Source organism: Chrysochloris asiatica, unplaced genomic scaffold (assembly GCF_000296735.1).
Source record: "Chrysochloris asiatica unplaced genomic scaffold, ChrAsi1.0 scaffold00039, whole genome shotgun sequence".
Lineage (NCBI taxonomy): Eukaryota > Metazoa > Chordata > Mammalia > Afrosoricida > Chrysochloridae > Chrysochloris > Chrysochloris asiatica.
The window spans coordinates 18,669,195-18,689,724 of record NW_006408557.1 but is presented as its reverse complement, the minus strand read 5'-3'; the positions used below and the strand labels follow the sequence as shown (position 1 = coordinate 18,689,724).

Below are 20,530 nucleotides of genomic sequence, written 5' to 3'. Positions count from 1 at the left end.
GTGGAGTCCTGGTGTGGTGCCCTAGATTCAACACCAAACTGTTAATCACAAGTTTGGTGCAACATAAACTCTTTGAAAACCCTATACAAGTCAGAACTGACTTGAAGGCACCTAACAATCTTATAGATATCAGTGTGACCTTAGAGACTTTTAGCCTGTCTGCATCAGTTTTTCCTTTTCTCTAAAGCAGACACACAATCACATTCAGATGATTAAATGAGAAAGGGATGCTTTGTCTCAAGCTTCTCACATCCAGAGAGCCAGGCCCAAGGTCATAGAGCTATTCAGGCTGTACAGCAAAGACCTGGACCACAGTCCCAGGAGGGGCAGCAAAGGGGATACCAACTCCCAGGAGGCCTTGGCAATAGTTGGACAATATCAGGGGAATTCCTTCTAGTTTGTACTCCCTTTGCCTGTACCTCCTCCACCCCTTCCCTTCCTGGGAACTTGGGACTGTGAGGCTCAGCTGGTGAGGGTGGAGGGGAATGAGGGACAGGCCAGCAGACCAATGGGCCTCTGAGATTGCGCTGGGGCGGGGCTTGTGCTGCCATGGAGAGGAGAGATGTGGTTCTGTGGGGGAGGAGGTGGTGAGAAGACCTGGAGATTGAGGGGAAGGAGAGAGCAAACAAAGGGGTCAGGAGGGAAAATAATGCATTGCTTTCCTGAGGCCCTGTAGAGTCTGGGCAGGGAGAGAGAAATAGGGGCAGAGACCAGGGATCTGCAGCAGACAGGTCAGGGCTGACTGTGCTAAATGGCATTATAAGGGCCTGCTAATTGCACAGCATAACCTAAGGCTCAGATTCCTTTCCTGGCTCTGTCCCAGGTACAGGCTTCTGAGCATTTGGGGGCAGACTGACCACATGGAACCAAGTCCTGAGCCTCTGAGTTTGGTGAGGGAGCAGGCTATGGGGGCAACCTGGATGGGTACTGGGACAGAAGTATTACCCTGAGAACCAATCCTGGCTATTGTTTCAGTGAGGACACAGAGCAAATGTTAGCAGCTTCGGGTCCATGCTGCCCCTCTCATGTCATGCATGGCCTTCTCTGCAGGAAACAATGAAGGGTGACATCAGACAGCTCAACGGAGAGGAGGACACCAGCAGGAGAGACGACTCCATCATCACCAATGGGGCCTGCAGCGACCAATCCTCCTACTCCAAGGATGCCCCCTCACCCCCGGTCCTGGAGGCTGTCAGCACCCCGGAAATCAGAGGTGGCTGGGCCTGTGGGAAACAGGGTGGGCTCGGATATGGGAAAGTCTCTACGGTCTGCAACTGCCCAAAAGCCTCCTAGCAGATGGCAGTTTGGAGAGGGTCTAATCAACCACAACCTCTGCCAGAGCCCCTCAGAAGAATGCCCACAGCCCATCAGCTGGGACCCTAAGGTTTACACCAAGAGAAAGCACAGGGAAGGAAGTGTCATATGATAAACCCCCTTGATAAACCCCCTGTTCCCTTTCCTTAGGAACATAGCATAAGCTGCACCTTAAAAGACCTATCACCCATTAGCCGATGAGCCCTCCTCTCCCTAGGTGCTGGAACTGGGGTTATAATAAGGAATGGGAGAATCTGAAGCTGGTTTCCGTCCCCATCCCTTCACTCAGCACAGCCTCTTCCCACTGATATTCTGAGCTAGCAGGTATGAAAAACCCTATGTTGACCCATCCTGGTGTTGAGAACAACCACTGTGTGACGATCTATGTCCATTCCAGCAACTACAATAGCCACTAGACACACAGCATGTGAAACATGGCTAGGAAGATAGGCAGAATTTAAAATGTAAATGGCACATGTGGTACCTGATTTTGTGCTCCCACGCCACATGCATGAAGAAATAGAGAGATTACAGTGACCATTGGCGTTGAGGTAGCTAAGTTATCTCCTGAGAGGTTTTGGGAAATGTACAGCCCCTGTCAGAAAAGGAAAACCTGGATCTAGAAACTGTTCCTTCTTCAATAGACTCCACCATCCTCTCCACAGGCCGCAGATCAAGTTCACGACTATCTAAGAGGGAAGTCTCCAGCCTGCTAAGTTACACTCAGGTACAGTTGTCTTTTTCTCAGAGTTCAGGGCAATTTCAGTGCTTTAATCAATTATGGAACCAGAGGCTCACTTCATAAATGTCTGTTGAAATATGAACCATGTCAGTCATGGGAGGTAATCAAGCACAATCTCACATAGGATAGCATTTGTTGGCATTATAAAACCTTTTTGTTAACATGCAGTTTTTAATCATGAAACAGTCTTGCTCAATTTTGAATTTTGTTTGACTAGATCTGTCCAGCCTATTAACATTTTTCCTCTCTATGGAACTTTCTAATAAGAAAACTATCCTTATATTTTTAAAGTAAGTTCAACTTAGTTATGGTGTTTATGGTGTGTTTCCAATTTGATTTGTTAACTTTATGAATAACATGAGTGTGTGATTTTTATTTCCTAAGTCAGAGTGGTTTTGACATCAGGATTATGTAGCTTCTACATTTCGTTGCAATATGGAGAAAACTTGTCAGATATTGTTGGTGTTTTAGGTTGAAGTCAGTTTTAAGTTCTTAATGTGCCCAGTTGACAACTAACGGCCTGCATAGGTTTTCATGGGTATAGTTTTTACCAAAGCAGATCACCAGCTCTTTTCTCTCTTGCTGTTGATAGGTGTGTTAATAGCGGAGTATTTAACCATTGTGTTACCAGAGTTCCTGAGACTTGTTATTGTTATGTGTGATATAGGGTTTCTGAGGAACAGTTCAAACCAACCTTAAGGTCCAGGGCACCTCACCAGGATCCTAGACTTCTTATAGGCTGCATTTCTTTAAAGCTAAGGATTCTTGATCTGTGTTTTCCAAATTAAAACTTTCTATTTTCCTTATGATTCCTACCTTTTTCTAATCCTAATAAAACAAACAAAACAAATTCAACTAAAGCCATTGCCATTGAATCTTCTGTGACTCATGACAACATAGCAGGACAGGGTTTCTGAGACTGCAGATTGTTACAGGAGAAGAAAGCCTCATCTTTTCCCCACTGAGCATCTGGTAGATTTGAAACTCAAACCTTAAGATGAGCAGCCCAGCCCAATGCCAAACCTACAGTACCATCTAGGTTCCTTTCTAGTCTTAGTGTTAAGGCCATCCAGTCCGACCTGCTCAGCACTCAAAGAACATCGGCTAGTGAGCTTATACCACCGATTTTTTTCAGTAAAAAGGCCATGCTAATCCCATAGCAAAGTCCTAGTGTGGTGCTGTGGATTAATGCGCCAGACTGCAAACCATTTGAACTGCAAGGTCGGCGGTTCAAACTTACCAGCTGCTCCATGGAAACCCTATACAGGGTCCCTATGGGTCAGAGTCGACTCTAGGGCACTTAATAACAAATCCTATAGCACCATGCCCGGACTCTGATAGATTTGTCCATTTGGTAAGAGTCAGTGTCAGGCATTGGTGACAAAGTGGTAAACAACATAGCCATGAAATTCTGGTGGATGGATAATTGATAATAACAGGATCCATGAAGAATAAGAGCCAGTTTGCTGGGTCAGGCTAAAGCAGACTGTTAGAGGTCTTGTCCCCAGAATAGCAATGACACCTCATGCTTAACTTCTATGCCCGCTTTGCATTCTTTGGTTCTCACATTGCCTTATAAGGGTGATTATTCCTTTGAATTGCTTAGTTAAGTCACACAGTTGATAAAAGTCATGGATTAGGCTCTTAACCACCACCAGCTAGACCTTTCAACCAATCAGCACTCCAGTTTTTGAGACCGATTGTGCTGTGTGTTGAGTACAGACTATGATTGAATATGGGTGATTCCTGATTTAAGTAGCCTGTTTCCTGGTAAAGAAAACAACTTGAGGAATTTGTTAGCATTTTCTTCCAACCACTGAAGAGTGACAATTACTCTCCCTGACATAAACATACACGCATTGCATTTCTTTCTTTTTTTTTTTTTTTTAATGGTACTTTGGTGATCAGGTATCATGTGTTAAGGCTGTGATTTAGCAACATATTTAGGTCTTTAGAATTTATACTAGGATTGATTTCAGTATGATTGACTCTTTATACTTTTTGATGTGATTTCTTAAAGGATCTGACTGGTGAAGGTGAAGAAGAAGAAGATGGAGATGGCTCTGACACACCAGTGATGCCCAAACTCTTTCGTGAAACCAGAACTCATTCTGAAAGCCCTGCTGTAAGTTCCTATACACTAAACTGAGCAAAAACAAACACCCCTTCAATCTCCCATGGGTTGTTTTCAAAGGAAGGGAATGAATGTTTTGAAATTAGGATCATGGACAGAGTTTCTTCAAGATTTTCATTCATATAGCAGATTTGAACTCATTCCTGGAATTATCTGAAAAATGCCTGGGGTTAATAGTTTATAAAGTGAGGTCTCAGCTGCCTGGTACCTGCAATAATTGTCCATCACATTCAGGAACAATTCAATAACTTACATTTTGAGGTTTGTGGGTGAGAAGACAATTAACACTTAGGACCACCCACCCCATTAGAGAACAAGCTGACACTTTGATTTTTCCCTGGTGTTTATAATCCAACCTATAGTGTGAGATCACTAACATGATTTAGTAAGGATTTGAACCCAGTTCAACACCTAGATTTGCCAAACCTGAGGGCTCCTTGTACTATCTTGATGTTTCAGTTCCATCCTGAAGAATCAGGTCCTTGAGCTTATATTGAAACATGTTTGCTTCAAAGTAAACATATTTTTAGTCCAATTTGCAGGTGCCAGTTTCAGCTAGCCAAACCTGATTCCATGTGCACTGTCCCACAGAGACGATTTCTGAGTGATGTCTTCTGAGTCAAGCAACGCCATCTAATTGAATATCAACTCTGTTGACCCGTGGCCACCATACATCCTTGGTGACTCTCAAGGCCAGATCTTTGTCTGGCCCTGCCTACAGACACCTAAGGTCCCACCCATGCTTATACTCTCTTGCTTCCAGGTACGAACTCGAAATAGCAACAGTGCCTCCAGACAGGAGAGGCAAAAGCTTGCCCTGCGTTCCACCCGTGGCCGGCAGGGTCAGAATCATGTGGACGAGTCCCCAGTGGAGTTCCTGACTACTAGGGTTGGTCTCCCAGATGCCCAGACCCCTGCTCCTGTCTGTATTTGGGAAGGATCTACACCCTTTTGTGACTGGTGCCTAACCTGTTTGCTTTCCTTTTCATACTCAACTTACTTTCAGGATCTTGCTTATCCTTGCTGGGGGGTAACCTGACTCAATCCTGGATTGGAATTGTGCACGATTACCTGTTGACTGCATACTTACAAGACTTTCTTGGTCTCCTGAGTGTTTTCTTTAACTGTCTTTGAGGCCACTCCAATGTTCCTGGAATACTCCTGTGCACAGTAGATTAAGACAATGACTTTCTCCAAGCTGGGTATTTTTTTTGGAGGACAGAGGGGAAGTCTTTGACATTTCCTTCTCAGTTCTGCTCTAAAAGAACTTGTTACAACTTTTTCTTGCCACTTACAGGATGCTTCTTTTCTGGAAAGCTGCTTAACTCTTCACACTCATTCTGTCTGTCTGGGAAACATTGGTGTTTAGTCTCTGGTCACCAGTCTGCTTTATTAAGGCCCAACTCTGTATCCTTCTGTCTGCAGTCCCTTAGGCGACGGGCAACATCATCTGTAGGCACCCCTTGTTCATCTCCAGCCAGCCCATGCCTCACCATCGATCTCACAGACGATGACGTGAATCCCCAAAGCAGTAGTACACCGTATGACAGCATGGTCCACGACAGTCAGCTTGAGAGCTTGGGGTCCCCACAGGTGGATATCGAGGGCAAAGAAGTCGATGGTACTGAGTATCAGGTAATGTCAGGAGGGATTTCTGCTAAGGGTACCAAATGCTGATTGTAGATTAACGTGAAACAGCAGTAATAATCATCTGTTGCCTAAGGTTTTGAATGTTACATTTATACTTTGTGTTGATAAACACAACTTTGCCCCATATTTTAGGTTTTCTTTTCTTATTATTTAATGTTCATAAAAAGCCCAATTTGTTTTTGTACCATTGTCAACTAAACAAATTGAGCTATTCTGAGTAATATATAACTGTATAACTTTGCTTACATCACTGAGAGGAGGTGTTATTGTTGTCAAGTACCATGGAGTTGGTTCTAACTCAAAGTGACCCTGCACAGGGTTTCCCAGGCTGTAAATCTTTACTTAAGGAAAAAGTGGAACAGCTGGTAATTTGAATTCCCAACCTTGAGGTTAACAGCCTGATTTGTAATTATTCTGCTACTAGAGCTCTTTGAGGTAGGTAAAAGTTTCCTTTTTTTCAACAGACATAACTTAGGAAAACAGACCACACTGCTCAGTTTTCTGACATAGAAAAGGCACAGTGTACTGCATACTTCATAGCGATGTGTGTACATTCCCGAAAATATTTGTTGTTTGTTACGTGCCAGGAAGTCTACTGCTTTATAATAGAACATCCAAGCCACTATTGGATATAATTTCTAGATTGTTTAATTGTGATCCCATTTCAGGTTTGATGTGAATATTCAGTTGTCATGTCACAGATGTTAGAATAATGTTAGAACAATATATCACCTAGCCTCAACCAAAGGAGCTCTGTTGGAATAGAGATTGTGAATTAGACTGCTAACCTCAAGGTCATCAGCTATCCCACTGGAAAAAGATAAGGCATTCTGTTCACGTAAAGATTTCCAGCCTCTGAAACCCTGTACAGGGTCACTATGAATTGGAACCTACACTTCAGAACTTAGGCAACCACCAACACCAGCCTCAACCAATGCTGCCTCATTCAGGGTCCTTGTTTTATTTTGCACTAATTTTCATCCATAACACACTGCTAGTTAAATCTGTATTTCTCAATTCGCTTTTAGTCTCTAAGAATTCTTCCAGTACCCTCATAAAAAGCTATAGGTCTGATCTTGTGATTATTGTCTTAATTATTCACCTGGCTTTTCTCCTACAGGATGGAAAGGAGTTTGGAATAGGAGACCTTGTGTGGGGAAAGATCAAGGGATTTTCCTGGTGGCCCGCCATGGTGGTTTCCTGGAAGGTTACCTCAAAGCGACAGGCCATAGCTGGTATGCGCTGGGTCCAGTGGTTTGGTGATGGCAAATTCTCTGAGGTAAGTTCAGTACCAGGCAGGCTCTCAAATAAGGCCCTGTAGACCCCAAAGGTTTTGTTTCTTCACTCTTACATTCAGTCCTTGACCTGCTCTCTCTAGAAAGAGATTACCATGCCAGAAGCAGGAACAGGGATGACTGCCTCTGAGCATCTGGGTCGTTGGGAGATGGGCATTGACATAGTTTTGAGGTCATCTAGTGTGAGTTATAAGGAGCTCTGGTAGCATCGTGCTAACCTCATGGTCAGTAGTTCAAAACTACCAGCTTTTTCCACTGGGGGAAATATGAGGCTTTCTGCTCCTGTAAAGATTTACAGCCTTGGAAACCCGGTGCAGGGTGACTGAGTCCAACTCCACAGTACTTAAAAACAACAACAGTGGGAATTATAAACTTTCTGAGAAAGTTAGACAGTTGGAGACAAGTTTGTTGGGCATGAATGACACTGCTCTGGTTCTTTTTTCTGTAGAAGGCACATTTCTGTGATCCTCCTAAGAGTAGTACATAGGTCCATAGAAGCTGAGGTTGTACAATTACACAATATGAATCAGGATGGAGGAAAATAGAAAATGAAGGACCATCAGGTACATTCATGAGTGCATACTCAACTAAAAAATTCTACTTTTCTAATGAACTGGACTCCCTCAGATGATTTACTTTGAACACATTGAAACTCTCCAAAAGGTTAGAGTTAAAAAAAAAAAAGTTTCTGATCAGCAAGATTGCAGATGCCTTCTGTGGCCAGCAGAGGGAGGTGAAGAAGTATCCCAAAGTGTCATTGTCACTGAACATCTAATTTCAGGATGTGGGCAGTGGCTTCGATGAAATAGAAGATGGATTAAAGCTTAATGGTTATAATTGATTTGACTTAATGACATTCAACATGGGATCTGCAAATCATTTCTGATGCAAAGAGAATGCATGAGAGGCTGTCAGCTTTGTGAGGTAGAATTTCAGTGTGGGCCAGGCTCAATCTGGACTGTACTCTGGCAAGCACACAGTTTAACATACAATAGAGTCCACAATTTAATGCACAGGAATCTGCCATTTTAGCCAGCTCCATTAGTGATGTCTACAAGTATGTTAATCCTATTTCTGCAAAGGCCCAGGGCCTTAGGGGAACAATGTCTAATGGAAGTCAGATGCAAATAAATCACAACTATTGCATTTTCTGGGCCAAGTACTAAATTCATTTGCTTCTTTAAAGAAAGTTTAATACTAATTGTAGCTAATATTTGCCATTCTCAGAAACTAGAAATTAGGGAATCAAGCATAGGGAAGTAACAACTGATACATAAAACAACTTGAGAAACACTTGCCTATTAAAAATGATGTGTGAAAATTCCACTCCACCACCACCCTGAACAATCCCAGGAAACCACAGGAAAGAGGCTTGAGGGACCCACATTAGTAAATATGTTCTGTCTCATAGCAACCCTGTATGGCTGTTTTGAACTGCCAACCTTGTAGTTACTAGTGCTTATCCTAAAGTGCAAAACCCCTACTCCTATATGGAATATATGCTGTCAGTTACGACCCATAGCGACCCTGTACAGGGTTTCTGAGGAGGTTGTTAATATGCCAATTCAGTTATTTGCAGGCTTTCAGACGACCAGCTATTAGGTTTGAAGCACCAGTCTTATCCTACAGCCCCACACTAGCACTCCTGTGACGACTATATGGTGTGCCATGGTGGGCTAAAGCGCTAATTCAATGGTTCAAACTCAGCTCCTTGGAATAGACTGCAGCCAAACAACTAGATATATTACTTAGGACTCATAAAGACTCTAGTGGGATTCTGAGGCTCTTAAATTTTCATAAGAACAGAAATCCTCATCTTTCTCCCACAGAGCCACTGGCAGTTCAAATCACAGAACTTGTGATTAGCAGTCCTGTTCTGTTTATTCAGAATATTCTACATTGTCTCTATTAAAAGGTGTGATCATGTGAGAGAACTCCATAGCACAACCTGCAATTCATGAGGTAATAACTTCTTTCTTTTCCAGGTCTCTGCAGACAAACTCATGGCCCTGGGGCTGTTCAGCCAGCACTTTAACCTGGCCACCTACAATAAGCTGGTCTCATACAGGAAGGCTATGTTCCAAGCCCTGGAGGTAACACATAAGTTGGTTATGGGAGCAAGATAAGGAACAGTGTAGGACTCTGTAGACATATCAGTTAATAAGGCTTTTACAATGATGTCATAGCTTGGAGTGTCTCTGCTCTGTCTTAAGATTAAGCAAGACACACTGATGAAGTCATCTTTCTCCTTAATTTTGGCCCATGTTGTCAGCCCATTCTCATCCTCCACCTTGACACAGAACTCCTGACTGAACCAACCTCTGACAGGTAACATGGATTTACATCTCAGTGAACATCTACATTAGCCACATGGTTCTTCTATAGAACAAGAAATAGAGCTTTCTCAAGGCACAAAGGGGAATCCTATTGATGCTAACCCAAACAAAGGCCATACAGTGATGTGTAGGGGACACCCTGCTGAGGTTTACTCTCCCCCCCTGATAGAATGGGCTACTGCCTGTCTCCATGCAAAGGCCCTTTATCCTGCTCACATACCACAGCCCAGGACAGCTGTCTGTCATGAAAGGGCCCACTATGAAGGAGAATGCTGGGCCCAGCTGATGGACCTAGCAAGCAGCTACCTATTTGTTTTTTATTATTGCCTTTATTTCTGCAGAAAGCCCGAGTCCGAGCTGGCAAGACCTTCCCTGGCAGCCCAGGAGACTCCTTGGAGGACCAATTAAAGCCCATGTTGGAATGGGCCCATGGGGGCTTCAAGCCTACAGGGGTTGAGGGCCTCAAACCCAACAACAAACAACCAGGTAGGATTGAGTCTCAAGGAAAACTGCCACCTCGGGAGGACACACAGTTTACAGCATCCAGAGTATAATCACAGGGCTAATGAGGCTTCCTGGACAATGGAAAAACCAAATGTCCAAGGCCTATAAAAGACCATGCCTGCCATGTCTGGCCCTAGATTACTTAACTACTGATAATCAGTACATGCCATTGGGGTCTAAGCTGGAAACTTCTCTAACATCTGTTCAAAGAAAGAAATTTTCTTGGTAATTACAGAACCTTAAGTTTCTTCAATGGGATATTCCCTGTCCTTATCATTTTGACTAATTCATGTGGTTTCAGATTGTTACTCTCCTGAAGACTGGTATGTGTCTAACAATCTGTACATTTAATGCAGTGTTTTTGTTTTGTTTTGTCATTTCTCCTTCAAAAAAGTTAATAAGCCGAAGGTGCGTCGTAAAGACAGTGGAAACTTAGAGTCAAGGAAACACGGTATTCCCTCCCCATATTCTATCTATCTGCACTACCACACTATTTTCTATGCACTTCTTGTCAACATATTTGCATATCCACTAGGAAGAATCAATCAACCCCTAATCCTGTCCCTCACTTTCACTCCCCACCCTCTCAACTGCCTCCCAGGCACCTTCTAGCTTTTTCTGTGATCTAATTGTTTTTCCTGCTCTGCCCTTGATTACGCAACATAAGTAATAAGACAAATTAATGTCATGTCATTTGTGTATTTATGATCTTTAATAGCTGTTCAATATATTCCTATGTGCAATGTTGCTTTGATTTTTCTTCATGTCACTGTAAATGGGAACAACCCAAAGGAAATGTAAATGGAAGCCATGTATGTAATTAAAAAGTTGTCTAAGAATCACAAACAGCTAGAAAGAAGAAACAGATTAAATTAATACTAATACATTTTGTTTAACATAGCTAAGATAATGATAGTTCTCAAATTAGTTTGGAAAAGGAAGTTATTTTACATTTAAAAGTATTTCATCTATTTAGTTTTTCAGATCATTTGCTCATTTGCTATTAATACGTTACTATTTACATTGTTCTAACAACACCATGTATCAAGCTGTCTATAAGGTATTCTTTCATAATGTGTATAAATTAAAGCCCTATCATGAAGGCCATGGAAACTGAGACTAAGGTCTTTGAATTGCTGCTAGGTTTGAGGTACCCATCCTGTGGGCCATCTTGACAGCCAGGATTGACCTACCCCTGTCACAATTCAGATACATCTAGTACCCAGGAATGCCATGGTGTCAATCCTGGCCTCACTTGTTCCTTGAACTTTCCTCCTCTCAAGTGACAGCTGTCATCTTACCTTACACAGAGAACAAGACACGAAGACGCACAGCTGACGAATCCACCATCTCAGACCACTGCCCCCCACCCAAGCGCCTCAAGACAAATTGCTACAACAATGGCAAAGACCGTGGGGAGGAGGATCAGAGTAGAGGTGATTTGGTTTAGAAATGGGAAACATGCACTCCTGTAAGGCATTGACAGGTCCAAGGATCATTCAGCAAGGGGTTGTGGTATTTGACATAGTTAATTCAACATGAAGAACCTGCTTGACCCCACCTGACCTGTTTTCCCTCTTTTCTAAACAGAGCAAATGGTTTCAGATGTTACCAACAACAAGAGCAATCTGGAAGGTAAATGTTATCCGTTCTAATCCCTACCTTGTTAGAGGGAGAGCTCTAGGCCTGCTTGTTCAGCTTGTATAATCTGGCTGGACTTCAACAAGGTCTCCCTATGCTATGACCGTAGGTAAAGGCATTAGTGGGATTTGGGAGTTAATGTCTCCCTGTGTCTTCTTTGCTACACGTCATAGAAATGAGTTGCCCTTAAGGTAAATGAGCAGCAAAGTTGAGGAATTTGGACAGAAAAGAAGCTATATAGACAAGCCAGGCATACCTGAAACCATTATCAATGGCATCTTCCCAAACAAGTGTTGTAGTTTTGAAGTAATAGGGAGACCCTTTCATGTTCCTTTTGACCCAACTGGGCATTACCACTGCATTTGAAACCATGCCCAGAACAGATCTATAAATGAATTCTGAACTTGGGAGGAAAGAGCAACTCCCTTACTTCCTCATTTAACAAACATTTATAAAGTGGCTACTCCAATTCTGTTGACAGTATTGTATCTCCTGACAATGAACCCTAGAGAAAGGTGAAGCTTAGAGTACTCCCTGACTATATTAAGAACTTTAATTCCTTTCTCCCCTCTCCCATCTTCTACCTTTCACACTTTCCTGCTGTAGCCCTGAGAATTAATGCACTGAACTGCAGTTTTGGTGTTCAAAGTCACCATGTCCTCCTTGGAAAACCCATAGTGGGTTGCTATGCGAACAGAATCACAAGGCCTCTAACAACAACAAGAACAATGAACTAGGCACCTAGTCAGTGATATGAATCTGCCCTTCATCTGTTAAGTGCCTTCCAGTCTACTGACTCATAGCCACCCTGTGCAAGCAACCAGCTGAGTTTGAACTGGAGACTTTGGTGTTCAAATTAGCTTTGTGCTCCAATGCTGTAGCCCACAGCAATACACCAGCACTACACCTCCGAAACTACAACCAGATGCTGTTTTAGGTTTCATGAATCGTAAGTCCCTGGGCCCCATTCACTGACCTACAGTACTTCTGAGGTCCTTGACTTGAAAGCATTTGGACAAGTATGCTGAGAACATAAGTAGCACATGAAGAGTCTTGTTCAATTGCTAGATTCAACCACAAAGCCTATGCTATAGTGGGGCCTCAATTAGTATAAGCCATGACTGTCTTTCTTACAGATAGCTGCTTGTCCTGTGGTAGGAAAAACCCGGTCTCCTTCCATCCTCTGTTTGAGGGTGGGCTCTGCCAGACATGCCGGGTAAGTGCCATTGCCACCCATTCCCTCTTCAGTGATAACCTCTGCTTCTTCAGCAAAAGCCCAAGCCTATACACCCTAGAAATTCCCTTTTTGTGCTCATGCACCCCACTTGTCTGAAGACCGATGCTAAGGATAGCTCATGACACTGAGCAGACACACATACCTCCTGCTTCATGTCCTCTGAAGCCAGGAGTGACTTGTGCCCACCACGAAGGATCACAGCCTGTGAGCCTGCGGGTGAGTATTTCCAGGGTGTTGTCTGTGTCTACTAGGATCGCTTCCTGGAGCTGTTCTACATGTATGATGAGGATGGTTACCAGTCTTACTGCACCGTGTGCTGTGAGGGCCGAGAACTGCTGCTCTGTAGCAACACCAGCTGTAGCCGGTGAGTCACACAGCTGGGCCACATCCCCAAGATGGCATAGCAGGAAATGAAGCCCATCTAAGCCAAACTGACCTGGCTAATAAGGACACAGGGTAATTGGTGGCTGTGCCTCGTATAGCTGCAAAGTAGTATGGTAACTGTATGGATGAGCCTAAGCTAGGTTTCTCTTTAAGTCAATGAGGAGATTAGAGTCATGAAACTCCCTTCTTGGTGTAAGGGATCAACATGGCTCCGCGGTCTGGGTATTTGGGCACTATCCAAGGAAGTCAGACTTGGCCAAATGATTCAGGGTTAGCAAAGAGCAGCTGTGGAAGCTGAGAAGGTTTATTAGTCCATTGGGTAGGAATGCTAAGGACAGCTGCCTGTTGACATGCGTCCCTTGTTCCCGGTCACTGGCACAGGTGCTTCTGTGTTGAGTGTCTGGAGGTCTTGGTGGGCACAGGCACAGCAGAGGAGGCCAAACAGCAAGAACCCTGGAGCTGCTATATGTGCCTTCCACAGCGCTGCCATGGCGTCTTGTGGCGCCGCAAAGACTGGAACATGCGTCTGCAGTCCTTCTTCACCAGTGACATGGGGCGAGAATACGTAAGCAACCAGTGCATTCTCTGGACCCACAGACCCCAGGGCTTCAGGGCTCTGAACAAATTAGGAATTTGCTTGTGAAGAGTTACAGGTAACCCCACTAGGCCCTCCTGAAAATACTGTGCACCAGCTACTACTAAGAAACCTTATACAGTGTTAGAACTGATTTGACAGCATTGTGGGTTAATGTGCCAGACTGCAAAGCTGTTTGAACTACAAGGATGGAGGTTCTAGCTCACCCATCTGCTCCGGAAATCCTATACAGAGTCACTATGGGTCACTTAACAACAACAAAGAAATTATAGAACAAATCATCTGAGTTAATGCTTTCAAGGGCTCCAATGGACATTTCCTGGAGGGATTCTTCAGGCTTTTCCTGTGAGACCCAAGCCCATGTGTCTTTAATGTCTACCTGTACTGCATTATCATCAGTTATCCCAGTCTAGGATGGAATGGGCAAAATACAGGGCTGGTCACCAAAGCTCCTGTGTACTTAACAAACAGCTCATTAAGCTCACAGCAGAGGATGACCCCAGCACTTCATAATGCCCTGCCCCCAGAGATGTGCTATGTCCTTACTCCCTGACAACTGAGCTTCTTTCTTTACCTGACAGGAAGCCCCAAAGTTGTACCCTGCGATTCCTGCAGCCAGGAGGCAGCCTATTCGAGTGTTGTCTCTATTTGATGGAATTGCAACAGGTGAGTTTAGGGTCACCTACAGACTCTGCTGGCTTGCCTACCTATATGATGATGTTGGGAAAAGCAAGGTGGGCCCAAATGTCTCCACCAATACCAGGAAAGACTAGATCATCACCATCAACTGTTTTCAGAAACCACTGTTCTGTGATTTCAGCCCTGCTGACATTCATGCTTTTTCCCTAAGGCCTTTGTGTGATTCCACTCACTCAATCCCTTTTCCTCAACTCCCACAGGATATTTGGTCCTTAAAGAATTGGGCATCAAAGTGGAGAAGTATGTAGCCTCGGAAGTGTGTGAAGAGTCCATTGCTGTTGGAACTGTTAAGCATGAGGGAAATATCAGATACGTGAATGATGTCAGGAACATTACAAAGAGAAATGTGAGCATAAACCCCAGAGCTCTGTATCACCCTAAACTACTCCCTACATCCTGATACTCAGTGTTAACAGAGTTAGTGAACAAACAAGATTTTAGGAGTAGTTTTTCTTGAGGATATACATGGAAATCCAGGTCCTGCAGGCCCTTTGGCACTCTTCTCACCTCACCTTCATGCCTTCCTCTAAGGGTAACAACTTTTCTCTCTCAGATTGAGGAATGGGGCCCATTTGACTTGGTGATTGGTGGAAGCCCATGTAATGACCTCTCAAATGTGAACCCTGCCCGGAAAGGCCTGTACGGTGAGCATCCCTGCTTTTCTGATGTGTCCAAGAAATCCCATGATACCTGAGTGCTTTTCTTGGTTAACTGGCCTCAGCTGTCATCAAACTGCCTCATACTACCTGTTTATCTGAGCCACATTGCAAATCAGCAGCCATCTCAGATCAACACTAATTTCAAACCAGATCAACACTAATTTCAAACCATTGACTTTTGTCCTTGTTTGTTCATCCCAGAGAGATTGGGTATACATCACGAAATGGGCTCTAATATCAGATGATTAGGAAGCCATTGATTTGCTGGTTATGGATAGATGGAAACTAGGAATTGTTCTGAGGTTTTGTACTTCTCCATTATCGTAGAGGGCACAGGCCGTCTCTTCTTTGAGTTCTACCACCTGCTGAATTATGCACGCCCTAAAGAGGGGGACAACAGGCCCTTCTTCTGGATGTTTGAGAATGTTGTAGCAATGAAGGTTGGTGACAAGCAGGACATCTCAAGATTCCTAGAGGTAAGGGGGACTTAGGTCTCATGACTGGGACAATGAGGATCTGGTAAATGCTCCATTAAGGCCACAGCTTTCCTCTGAAGTGACTGGGTTAGAACAATGACCTGTTGATGAGAAGCTAGGTGTTTGAACCACTGTGCCACCAGCACTCCTTCCTATGAACTCATCCAGAACAAGTGAGCACTAGCTCATCCAGGACAAGTGACTACTGTGTTTTTCTCATCCTTAACCTAAAGGCTCTTTTTTTTAGGGCAGAAGTTAATCTTTTAATCCTTAATGTCTGTTAGTTAATATGGTCCATTATCTGTCCTCCAGCCATATCTGCTCCTCAGCCAGGTATAGCGTGTCACCTGCCTGATCAGGGCTCGCTCTGACTGCCTCTTGTGTTTTGATGAGAGCCCTTCTCATCCATCTTCTTACAGTGTAACCCGGTGATGATTGATGCGATCAAAGTGTCCGCTGCTCACAGAGCCCGATACTTCTGGGGCAACCTGCCAGGAATGAACAGGTAACACATGTAACTTAGTAGGACAGTTAACAGCCAAGTTCTGTGTAGCTAATGTATACCCAACAACACTGGCTCAGCAGACCCATGGCTCTGCAGCCACACTTCCCCCCAGGAAGTGATGTGTAAGAAGGGCAGGACCCAAAGGAAGTCCTCAGTTCTGTATAGGCTCCAATAGATGCCATTCTTAAAAAACATGTAGATATGCAGGCCAGGAATACCTCTCATCAATTAAAGCTTGTTGATACTTCTTCAGTCCCTAGGATGATGTTACCCATGGACAGGGCCTGTGGTGACCAACCTCCTAAGATCAAAGGTGTGATGAGAAGGTGGCTGCCCAGACTTAGTAAAAAGTGAGATGTCTTAGAGGATTTGTTGGATGTTAGCATTTTCACTTGGCTAATTAGCTAGTTAAATGGTATCATTAACTGCCCTCATCCACCAATAATAGTATATCATCTTTTTTTGTGCCAGGCACAAGTCAGACTTCACTCAATGGATCTCACTCATGGATCCATTGCAAGGGTTGATGGCTAATGCTCATAATTTCAGCAGAGGAGAGTGTTCCAGATAATGAAGATTACTTGCAGATCAGCTGCAACAGCAGGGTAGAGGGCCCACTGAAGCCACCGAATTGTGTAGGACCTATCAGTTGATCATAGTACCTTGTAAATTTACTTTTGAATGTTAGTCACTGATAGGAGGTTTTAACCTGAAGAGTTCAACTTTCTTGTCATGATTGTCTATTTAGGGGATAGATTACAGTAGGATAAGAACAAGTTTGGTAATTAGTAGAATTATTCAAACAGGAAATGATTGTGCTTGGATAATATCCCCAATGGTACCATCAACATACAAAGTATGAGATAGATGGTGAGTGTTAGAAAGTTCTAACATTCTTCTCAAGATTAGCATGAGTTACATGATAAAACAAAGATGCCACATTCTTTGAACGACAAGAGAAAAACAGAGCAGCTCTGAATGATCTCTTAAGACCTGTGTCATGCTCATGTCTGTACTTTTGTCTCCTTTAAGTCTTTCAGCTTTTCAATTTTTTGTCCATAGAAGTAGGGCTGAGGAGAGCTTGTCATTTAAAGTTTAGTTAAGGAACAGTTTTTTAAGTTGATGTTTTCATTTATGAAAATTACCACATCTGGTTTCTTCAGGATGTCTTTGAAGATCTTTATACAGAGGCTGCCTTGATTGTATATCAAGTCTTTTTCAGACTATGATGTTTTCAACTCTTGACTTTCAGGACTGTCTTTTGCCCTTCCCTTCCTTTGCCATCTGCCTTTCTGCATTTGCAGTTTCAATGATGTATTCTAGAAGAAACATAATCATTTTTGGTGAACTCTGTCTTATGCTTCCTAACCTGTAACAGGTTTCATTCCTTTAAAGCCTCTTTTGGCTACATTCCAAGCTGTAAAAGCCTCCAAATTAATGTATTCGTTGTTTCAAGTATATCCACAAAAGTAAGTTAATATTCTTGCTTTAAACTTGTCACTCAGACACATGATGTGACTTGGCCAAGGTCTCTCAGTAAGGAGGCTCAGACCCCAGACCTCTCCTGCTGTCACACTCAGTGTGCCTTCCTTTCATTGTTCTTTCTCTCATGGATGCATGAGCACTGGCCCAGATAAGCCCATCATTCATTGGCTTGGCAACCTCCAACAGCATCAAGCTCTTCTTTCCCACTCCAACCTTGGGAGATGCATAGCTCAGGCCCCTTTGCAGTTGATAGAAAGTAATGGGTTTTGGCTATTCCCAGGCCTGTGATGGCATCAAAGAATGATAAACTCGAGCTGCAGGACTGCTTGGAATTCAGTAGGACAGCAAAGGTAAGGCTGGGTCTATACCCCATTCCTCTGGAACACACACTTGGTGACCTCCAATGGGGACTGGGGAAATACTATCTTTGTACTGTTTATACCTGTCCCTCCACCCACAGAACTCCCTGGTGTTGGGCCTGTCATAATTCTGTCCCTTTTGAGCACCTATCTTAAAGTATAGAGAGAATTAGGTTAGGTTTTCATAAGCAACAATTCATTCAATTCTTAATACAATATGGAGACATAAATTATATTAAGAACTGAATCCTAATTTTTAAATCTTTGCCTCAAGCTAAGATTTCTTGTCCAGTCTCCAATTGACTGATCTTCACCTACCTCTGGTGGCTTCTAGTTTTTACATAATCTTATTTGATCATGAACTGTATTTTGGCCACTGTGTGATCTTTATTCATGGTCCCCATTCCCTACATTCCCTCTTTAAAAAGTTTAGTTCATTCTCTCTGAGGTTGGTACTTCCTGTTTGTTAAACATTGGCATATATAGGAAGCACCAAGTGTTGTTTCTTTTCAACTCTCATTTTTCACTCCCTTTGTGTGCCCAACCCTGCCACCCTCTCCTAAACTGCCCTACCTCTTGCCTTCTTCCCAAGGTGCTTCTGAGCCTTGACTCATCTCTGCTCATTCCATGTTGTTTTGTTCTCCAGTTAAAGAAAGTACAGACAATAACCACCAAGTCGAACTCGATCAGACAGGGGAAAAACCAACTTTTCCCTGTTGTCATGAATGGCAAAGAAGATGTTTTGTGGTGCACTGAGCTAGAAAGGTGAGCAAGGTCAGAAAGTGAGCAGCATGTGCTTAGGCCAGCAGCAAAGGTGGGCAGCTGCCTTCCTTAATTCTTCCTGGTTTCTTTGGACCTGCGGGGCTCCCAGTAACTGTTTTTAGAGATAGTGAATGTTGAATGGTCCGGGGATGGGAGAATCTGAAATATGAGGTCATTAAATAGCACCATCTGTCTTCCTGCCCAGACATGCTGGGGCACCTGGAGGTAGGAGGAACCAGTTTAACAGACAAGCCATTGCTTGAACAATTGCCTAGTTTCATATTCTGTTGATGATCTCTTCTTAAGCCCCCTTTCCTTTTCTCCTCCCCTCTATTTTGCTGAGTTGGTGTTTATCTGTATAATACACACACACGTATATAATTTCGATTTAGATTCAGTCATGTTTTCAATGTTTATTCTTTTGTTGTTGGTTTTACTTTTGTTTTTGTGTAAGGTGATAAAGTGTTTTAGAAAATTTTGCTTCATAAACTAGAATTGAAATGAGAATTACTATAAATCTTTCTTTGAAAAGAAAAGCTGGTAGGTATCCTATTCATGGCAACGCAAATCTATACTAACCTAGACATGAGAGTAAGGTTAAGAGTCAGATTGGAGCTGTTAAGATATGCATGTTTCTTATACACATTCAGCCATTGGCCCTTTGGTATGGGTTTATTTTTACATTATAAATATAGTTAAGACCCTAGGTTCAGCTGGCGGAATCTCATGGAGGGGATTTTTGATGTATTTGGTTGTCCCAAGTCTACCTTGGGTATTTCATCCAAGATGCTTAAGAGTGTTGTTGTTGATGATTGTGTCTTATTGGCCCTGTATAGGATTTTCTAAGGCTGTAAATCTTTATGGAAGCTGAAAGCCCCCATCTTTCTCCGTGGTATATTAGAAATGCTGACCTTGCTGTGTGAGCCCAGGGCTCCTCTAATCAACTATAAATCTGGTAAATTACATCAGTAACTGATAACTTGCAATGTTATTGCAAGACTTCTAGTTCCCTGTTAAATAATTGGTTACCTCATACCATCATTAGCCTGCTGGCTTGGTATTCATTCAAGAAAGTTCCACTGAGTAATATGTGTGGCTTCAGATCATGGTGGTAGTATTGGGAGATGTACTTTTGGGGCAAATTACCCTCCTAGAGACCTGAAGTACCTGTCCTCTTCTGGAGTCAGAACAGAGTTCATATAAAGGCCGTAATGGCAGGACTAAAGTCCTTGATCAGCCATGGTGAGCATGTCCGGAGGCTCTGAGTAAGCTGTAGATGGCCTTCCTGACCCCCTTGTGTTTTCACCCTGGTGCCTTTGCAGGATCTTCGGCTTTCCTGTACACTACACGGATGTGTCCAACATGGGCCGTGGTGCCCGCCAGAAGCTGCTAGGGAGATCCTGGAGTGTGCCTGTCATCAGACATCTCTTCGCCCCCCTGAAGGACTACTTTGCCTGTGAATAGTCCCATCCCAGGCCAGCTAGGGGACTGAGGAGGGTATGGGCCTGGCCAGAACCATGGAGGTGGGCTTCACCAGCCTCTACCCTGCCTCAATCTAGCTGTGTGGGAACACACCCCATTCCTGTTTACTCCATTATCAGTAGGAGCCTAGCTGCCTACTCTCTGCCGCAGGGAGAGGCTCTTTCAAAGGCTTCTGTTGCCACAAGCCCAAGGTGCCACCTCCTTGTACACAACTTGGTTACTCAGAGTAGCCAAACACGGTGCTCATTTTTGTTTTTTGCTTTCTTTTTAA

The 20,530-nt window shown here is 43.5% G+C and overlaps 1 protein-coding gene across 5 annotated transcripts; it reads left to right on the top strand.

Annotated features, from left to right (window-relative positions):
• Positions 1–860: 860 nt before the first annotated feature.
• DNMT3B (DNA (cytosine-5-)-methyltransferase 3 beta) lies at positions 861–20,241 on the top strand. 5 transcript variants are annotated; one of them, XM_006860690.1, is made up of 22 exons: positions 861–890; positions 1,051–1,213; positions 1,980–2,041; positions 4,077–4,181; positions 4,954–5,079; positions 5,616–5,825; positions 6,961–7,119; positions 9,121–9,228; positions 9,813–9,957; positions 11,286–11,411; positions 11,566–11,610; positions 12,753–12,832; positions 13,105–13,217; positions 13,619–13,802; positions 14,414–14,498; positions 14,732–14,877; positions 15,085–15,175; positions 15,518–15,666; positions 16,086–16,171; positions 17,937–18,006; positions 18,662–18,780; positions 20,100–20,241. In XM_006860690.1, exons 1-22 carry the CDS (start codon positions 861–863, stop codon positions 20,239–20,241), a joined length of 2,544 nt encoding a protein of 847 aa, XP_006860752.1. The 5 variants fall into 5 exon arrangements, with proteins under 5 accessions (XP_006860752.1, XP_006860751.1, XP_006860753.1 ...); XM_006860689.1 differs by lacking the exon at positions 861–890 and adding an exon at positions 10,370–10,426 and having other exon boundaries at positions 1,057–1,213; XM_006860691.1 differs by lacking the exons at positions 861–890; positions 17,937–18,006; positions 18,662–18,780 and having other exon boundaries at positions 1,057–1,213.
• Positions 20,242–20,530: the final 289 nt, after the last annotated feature.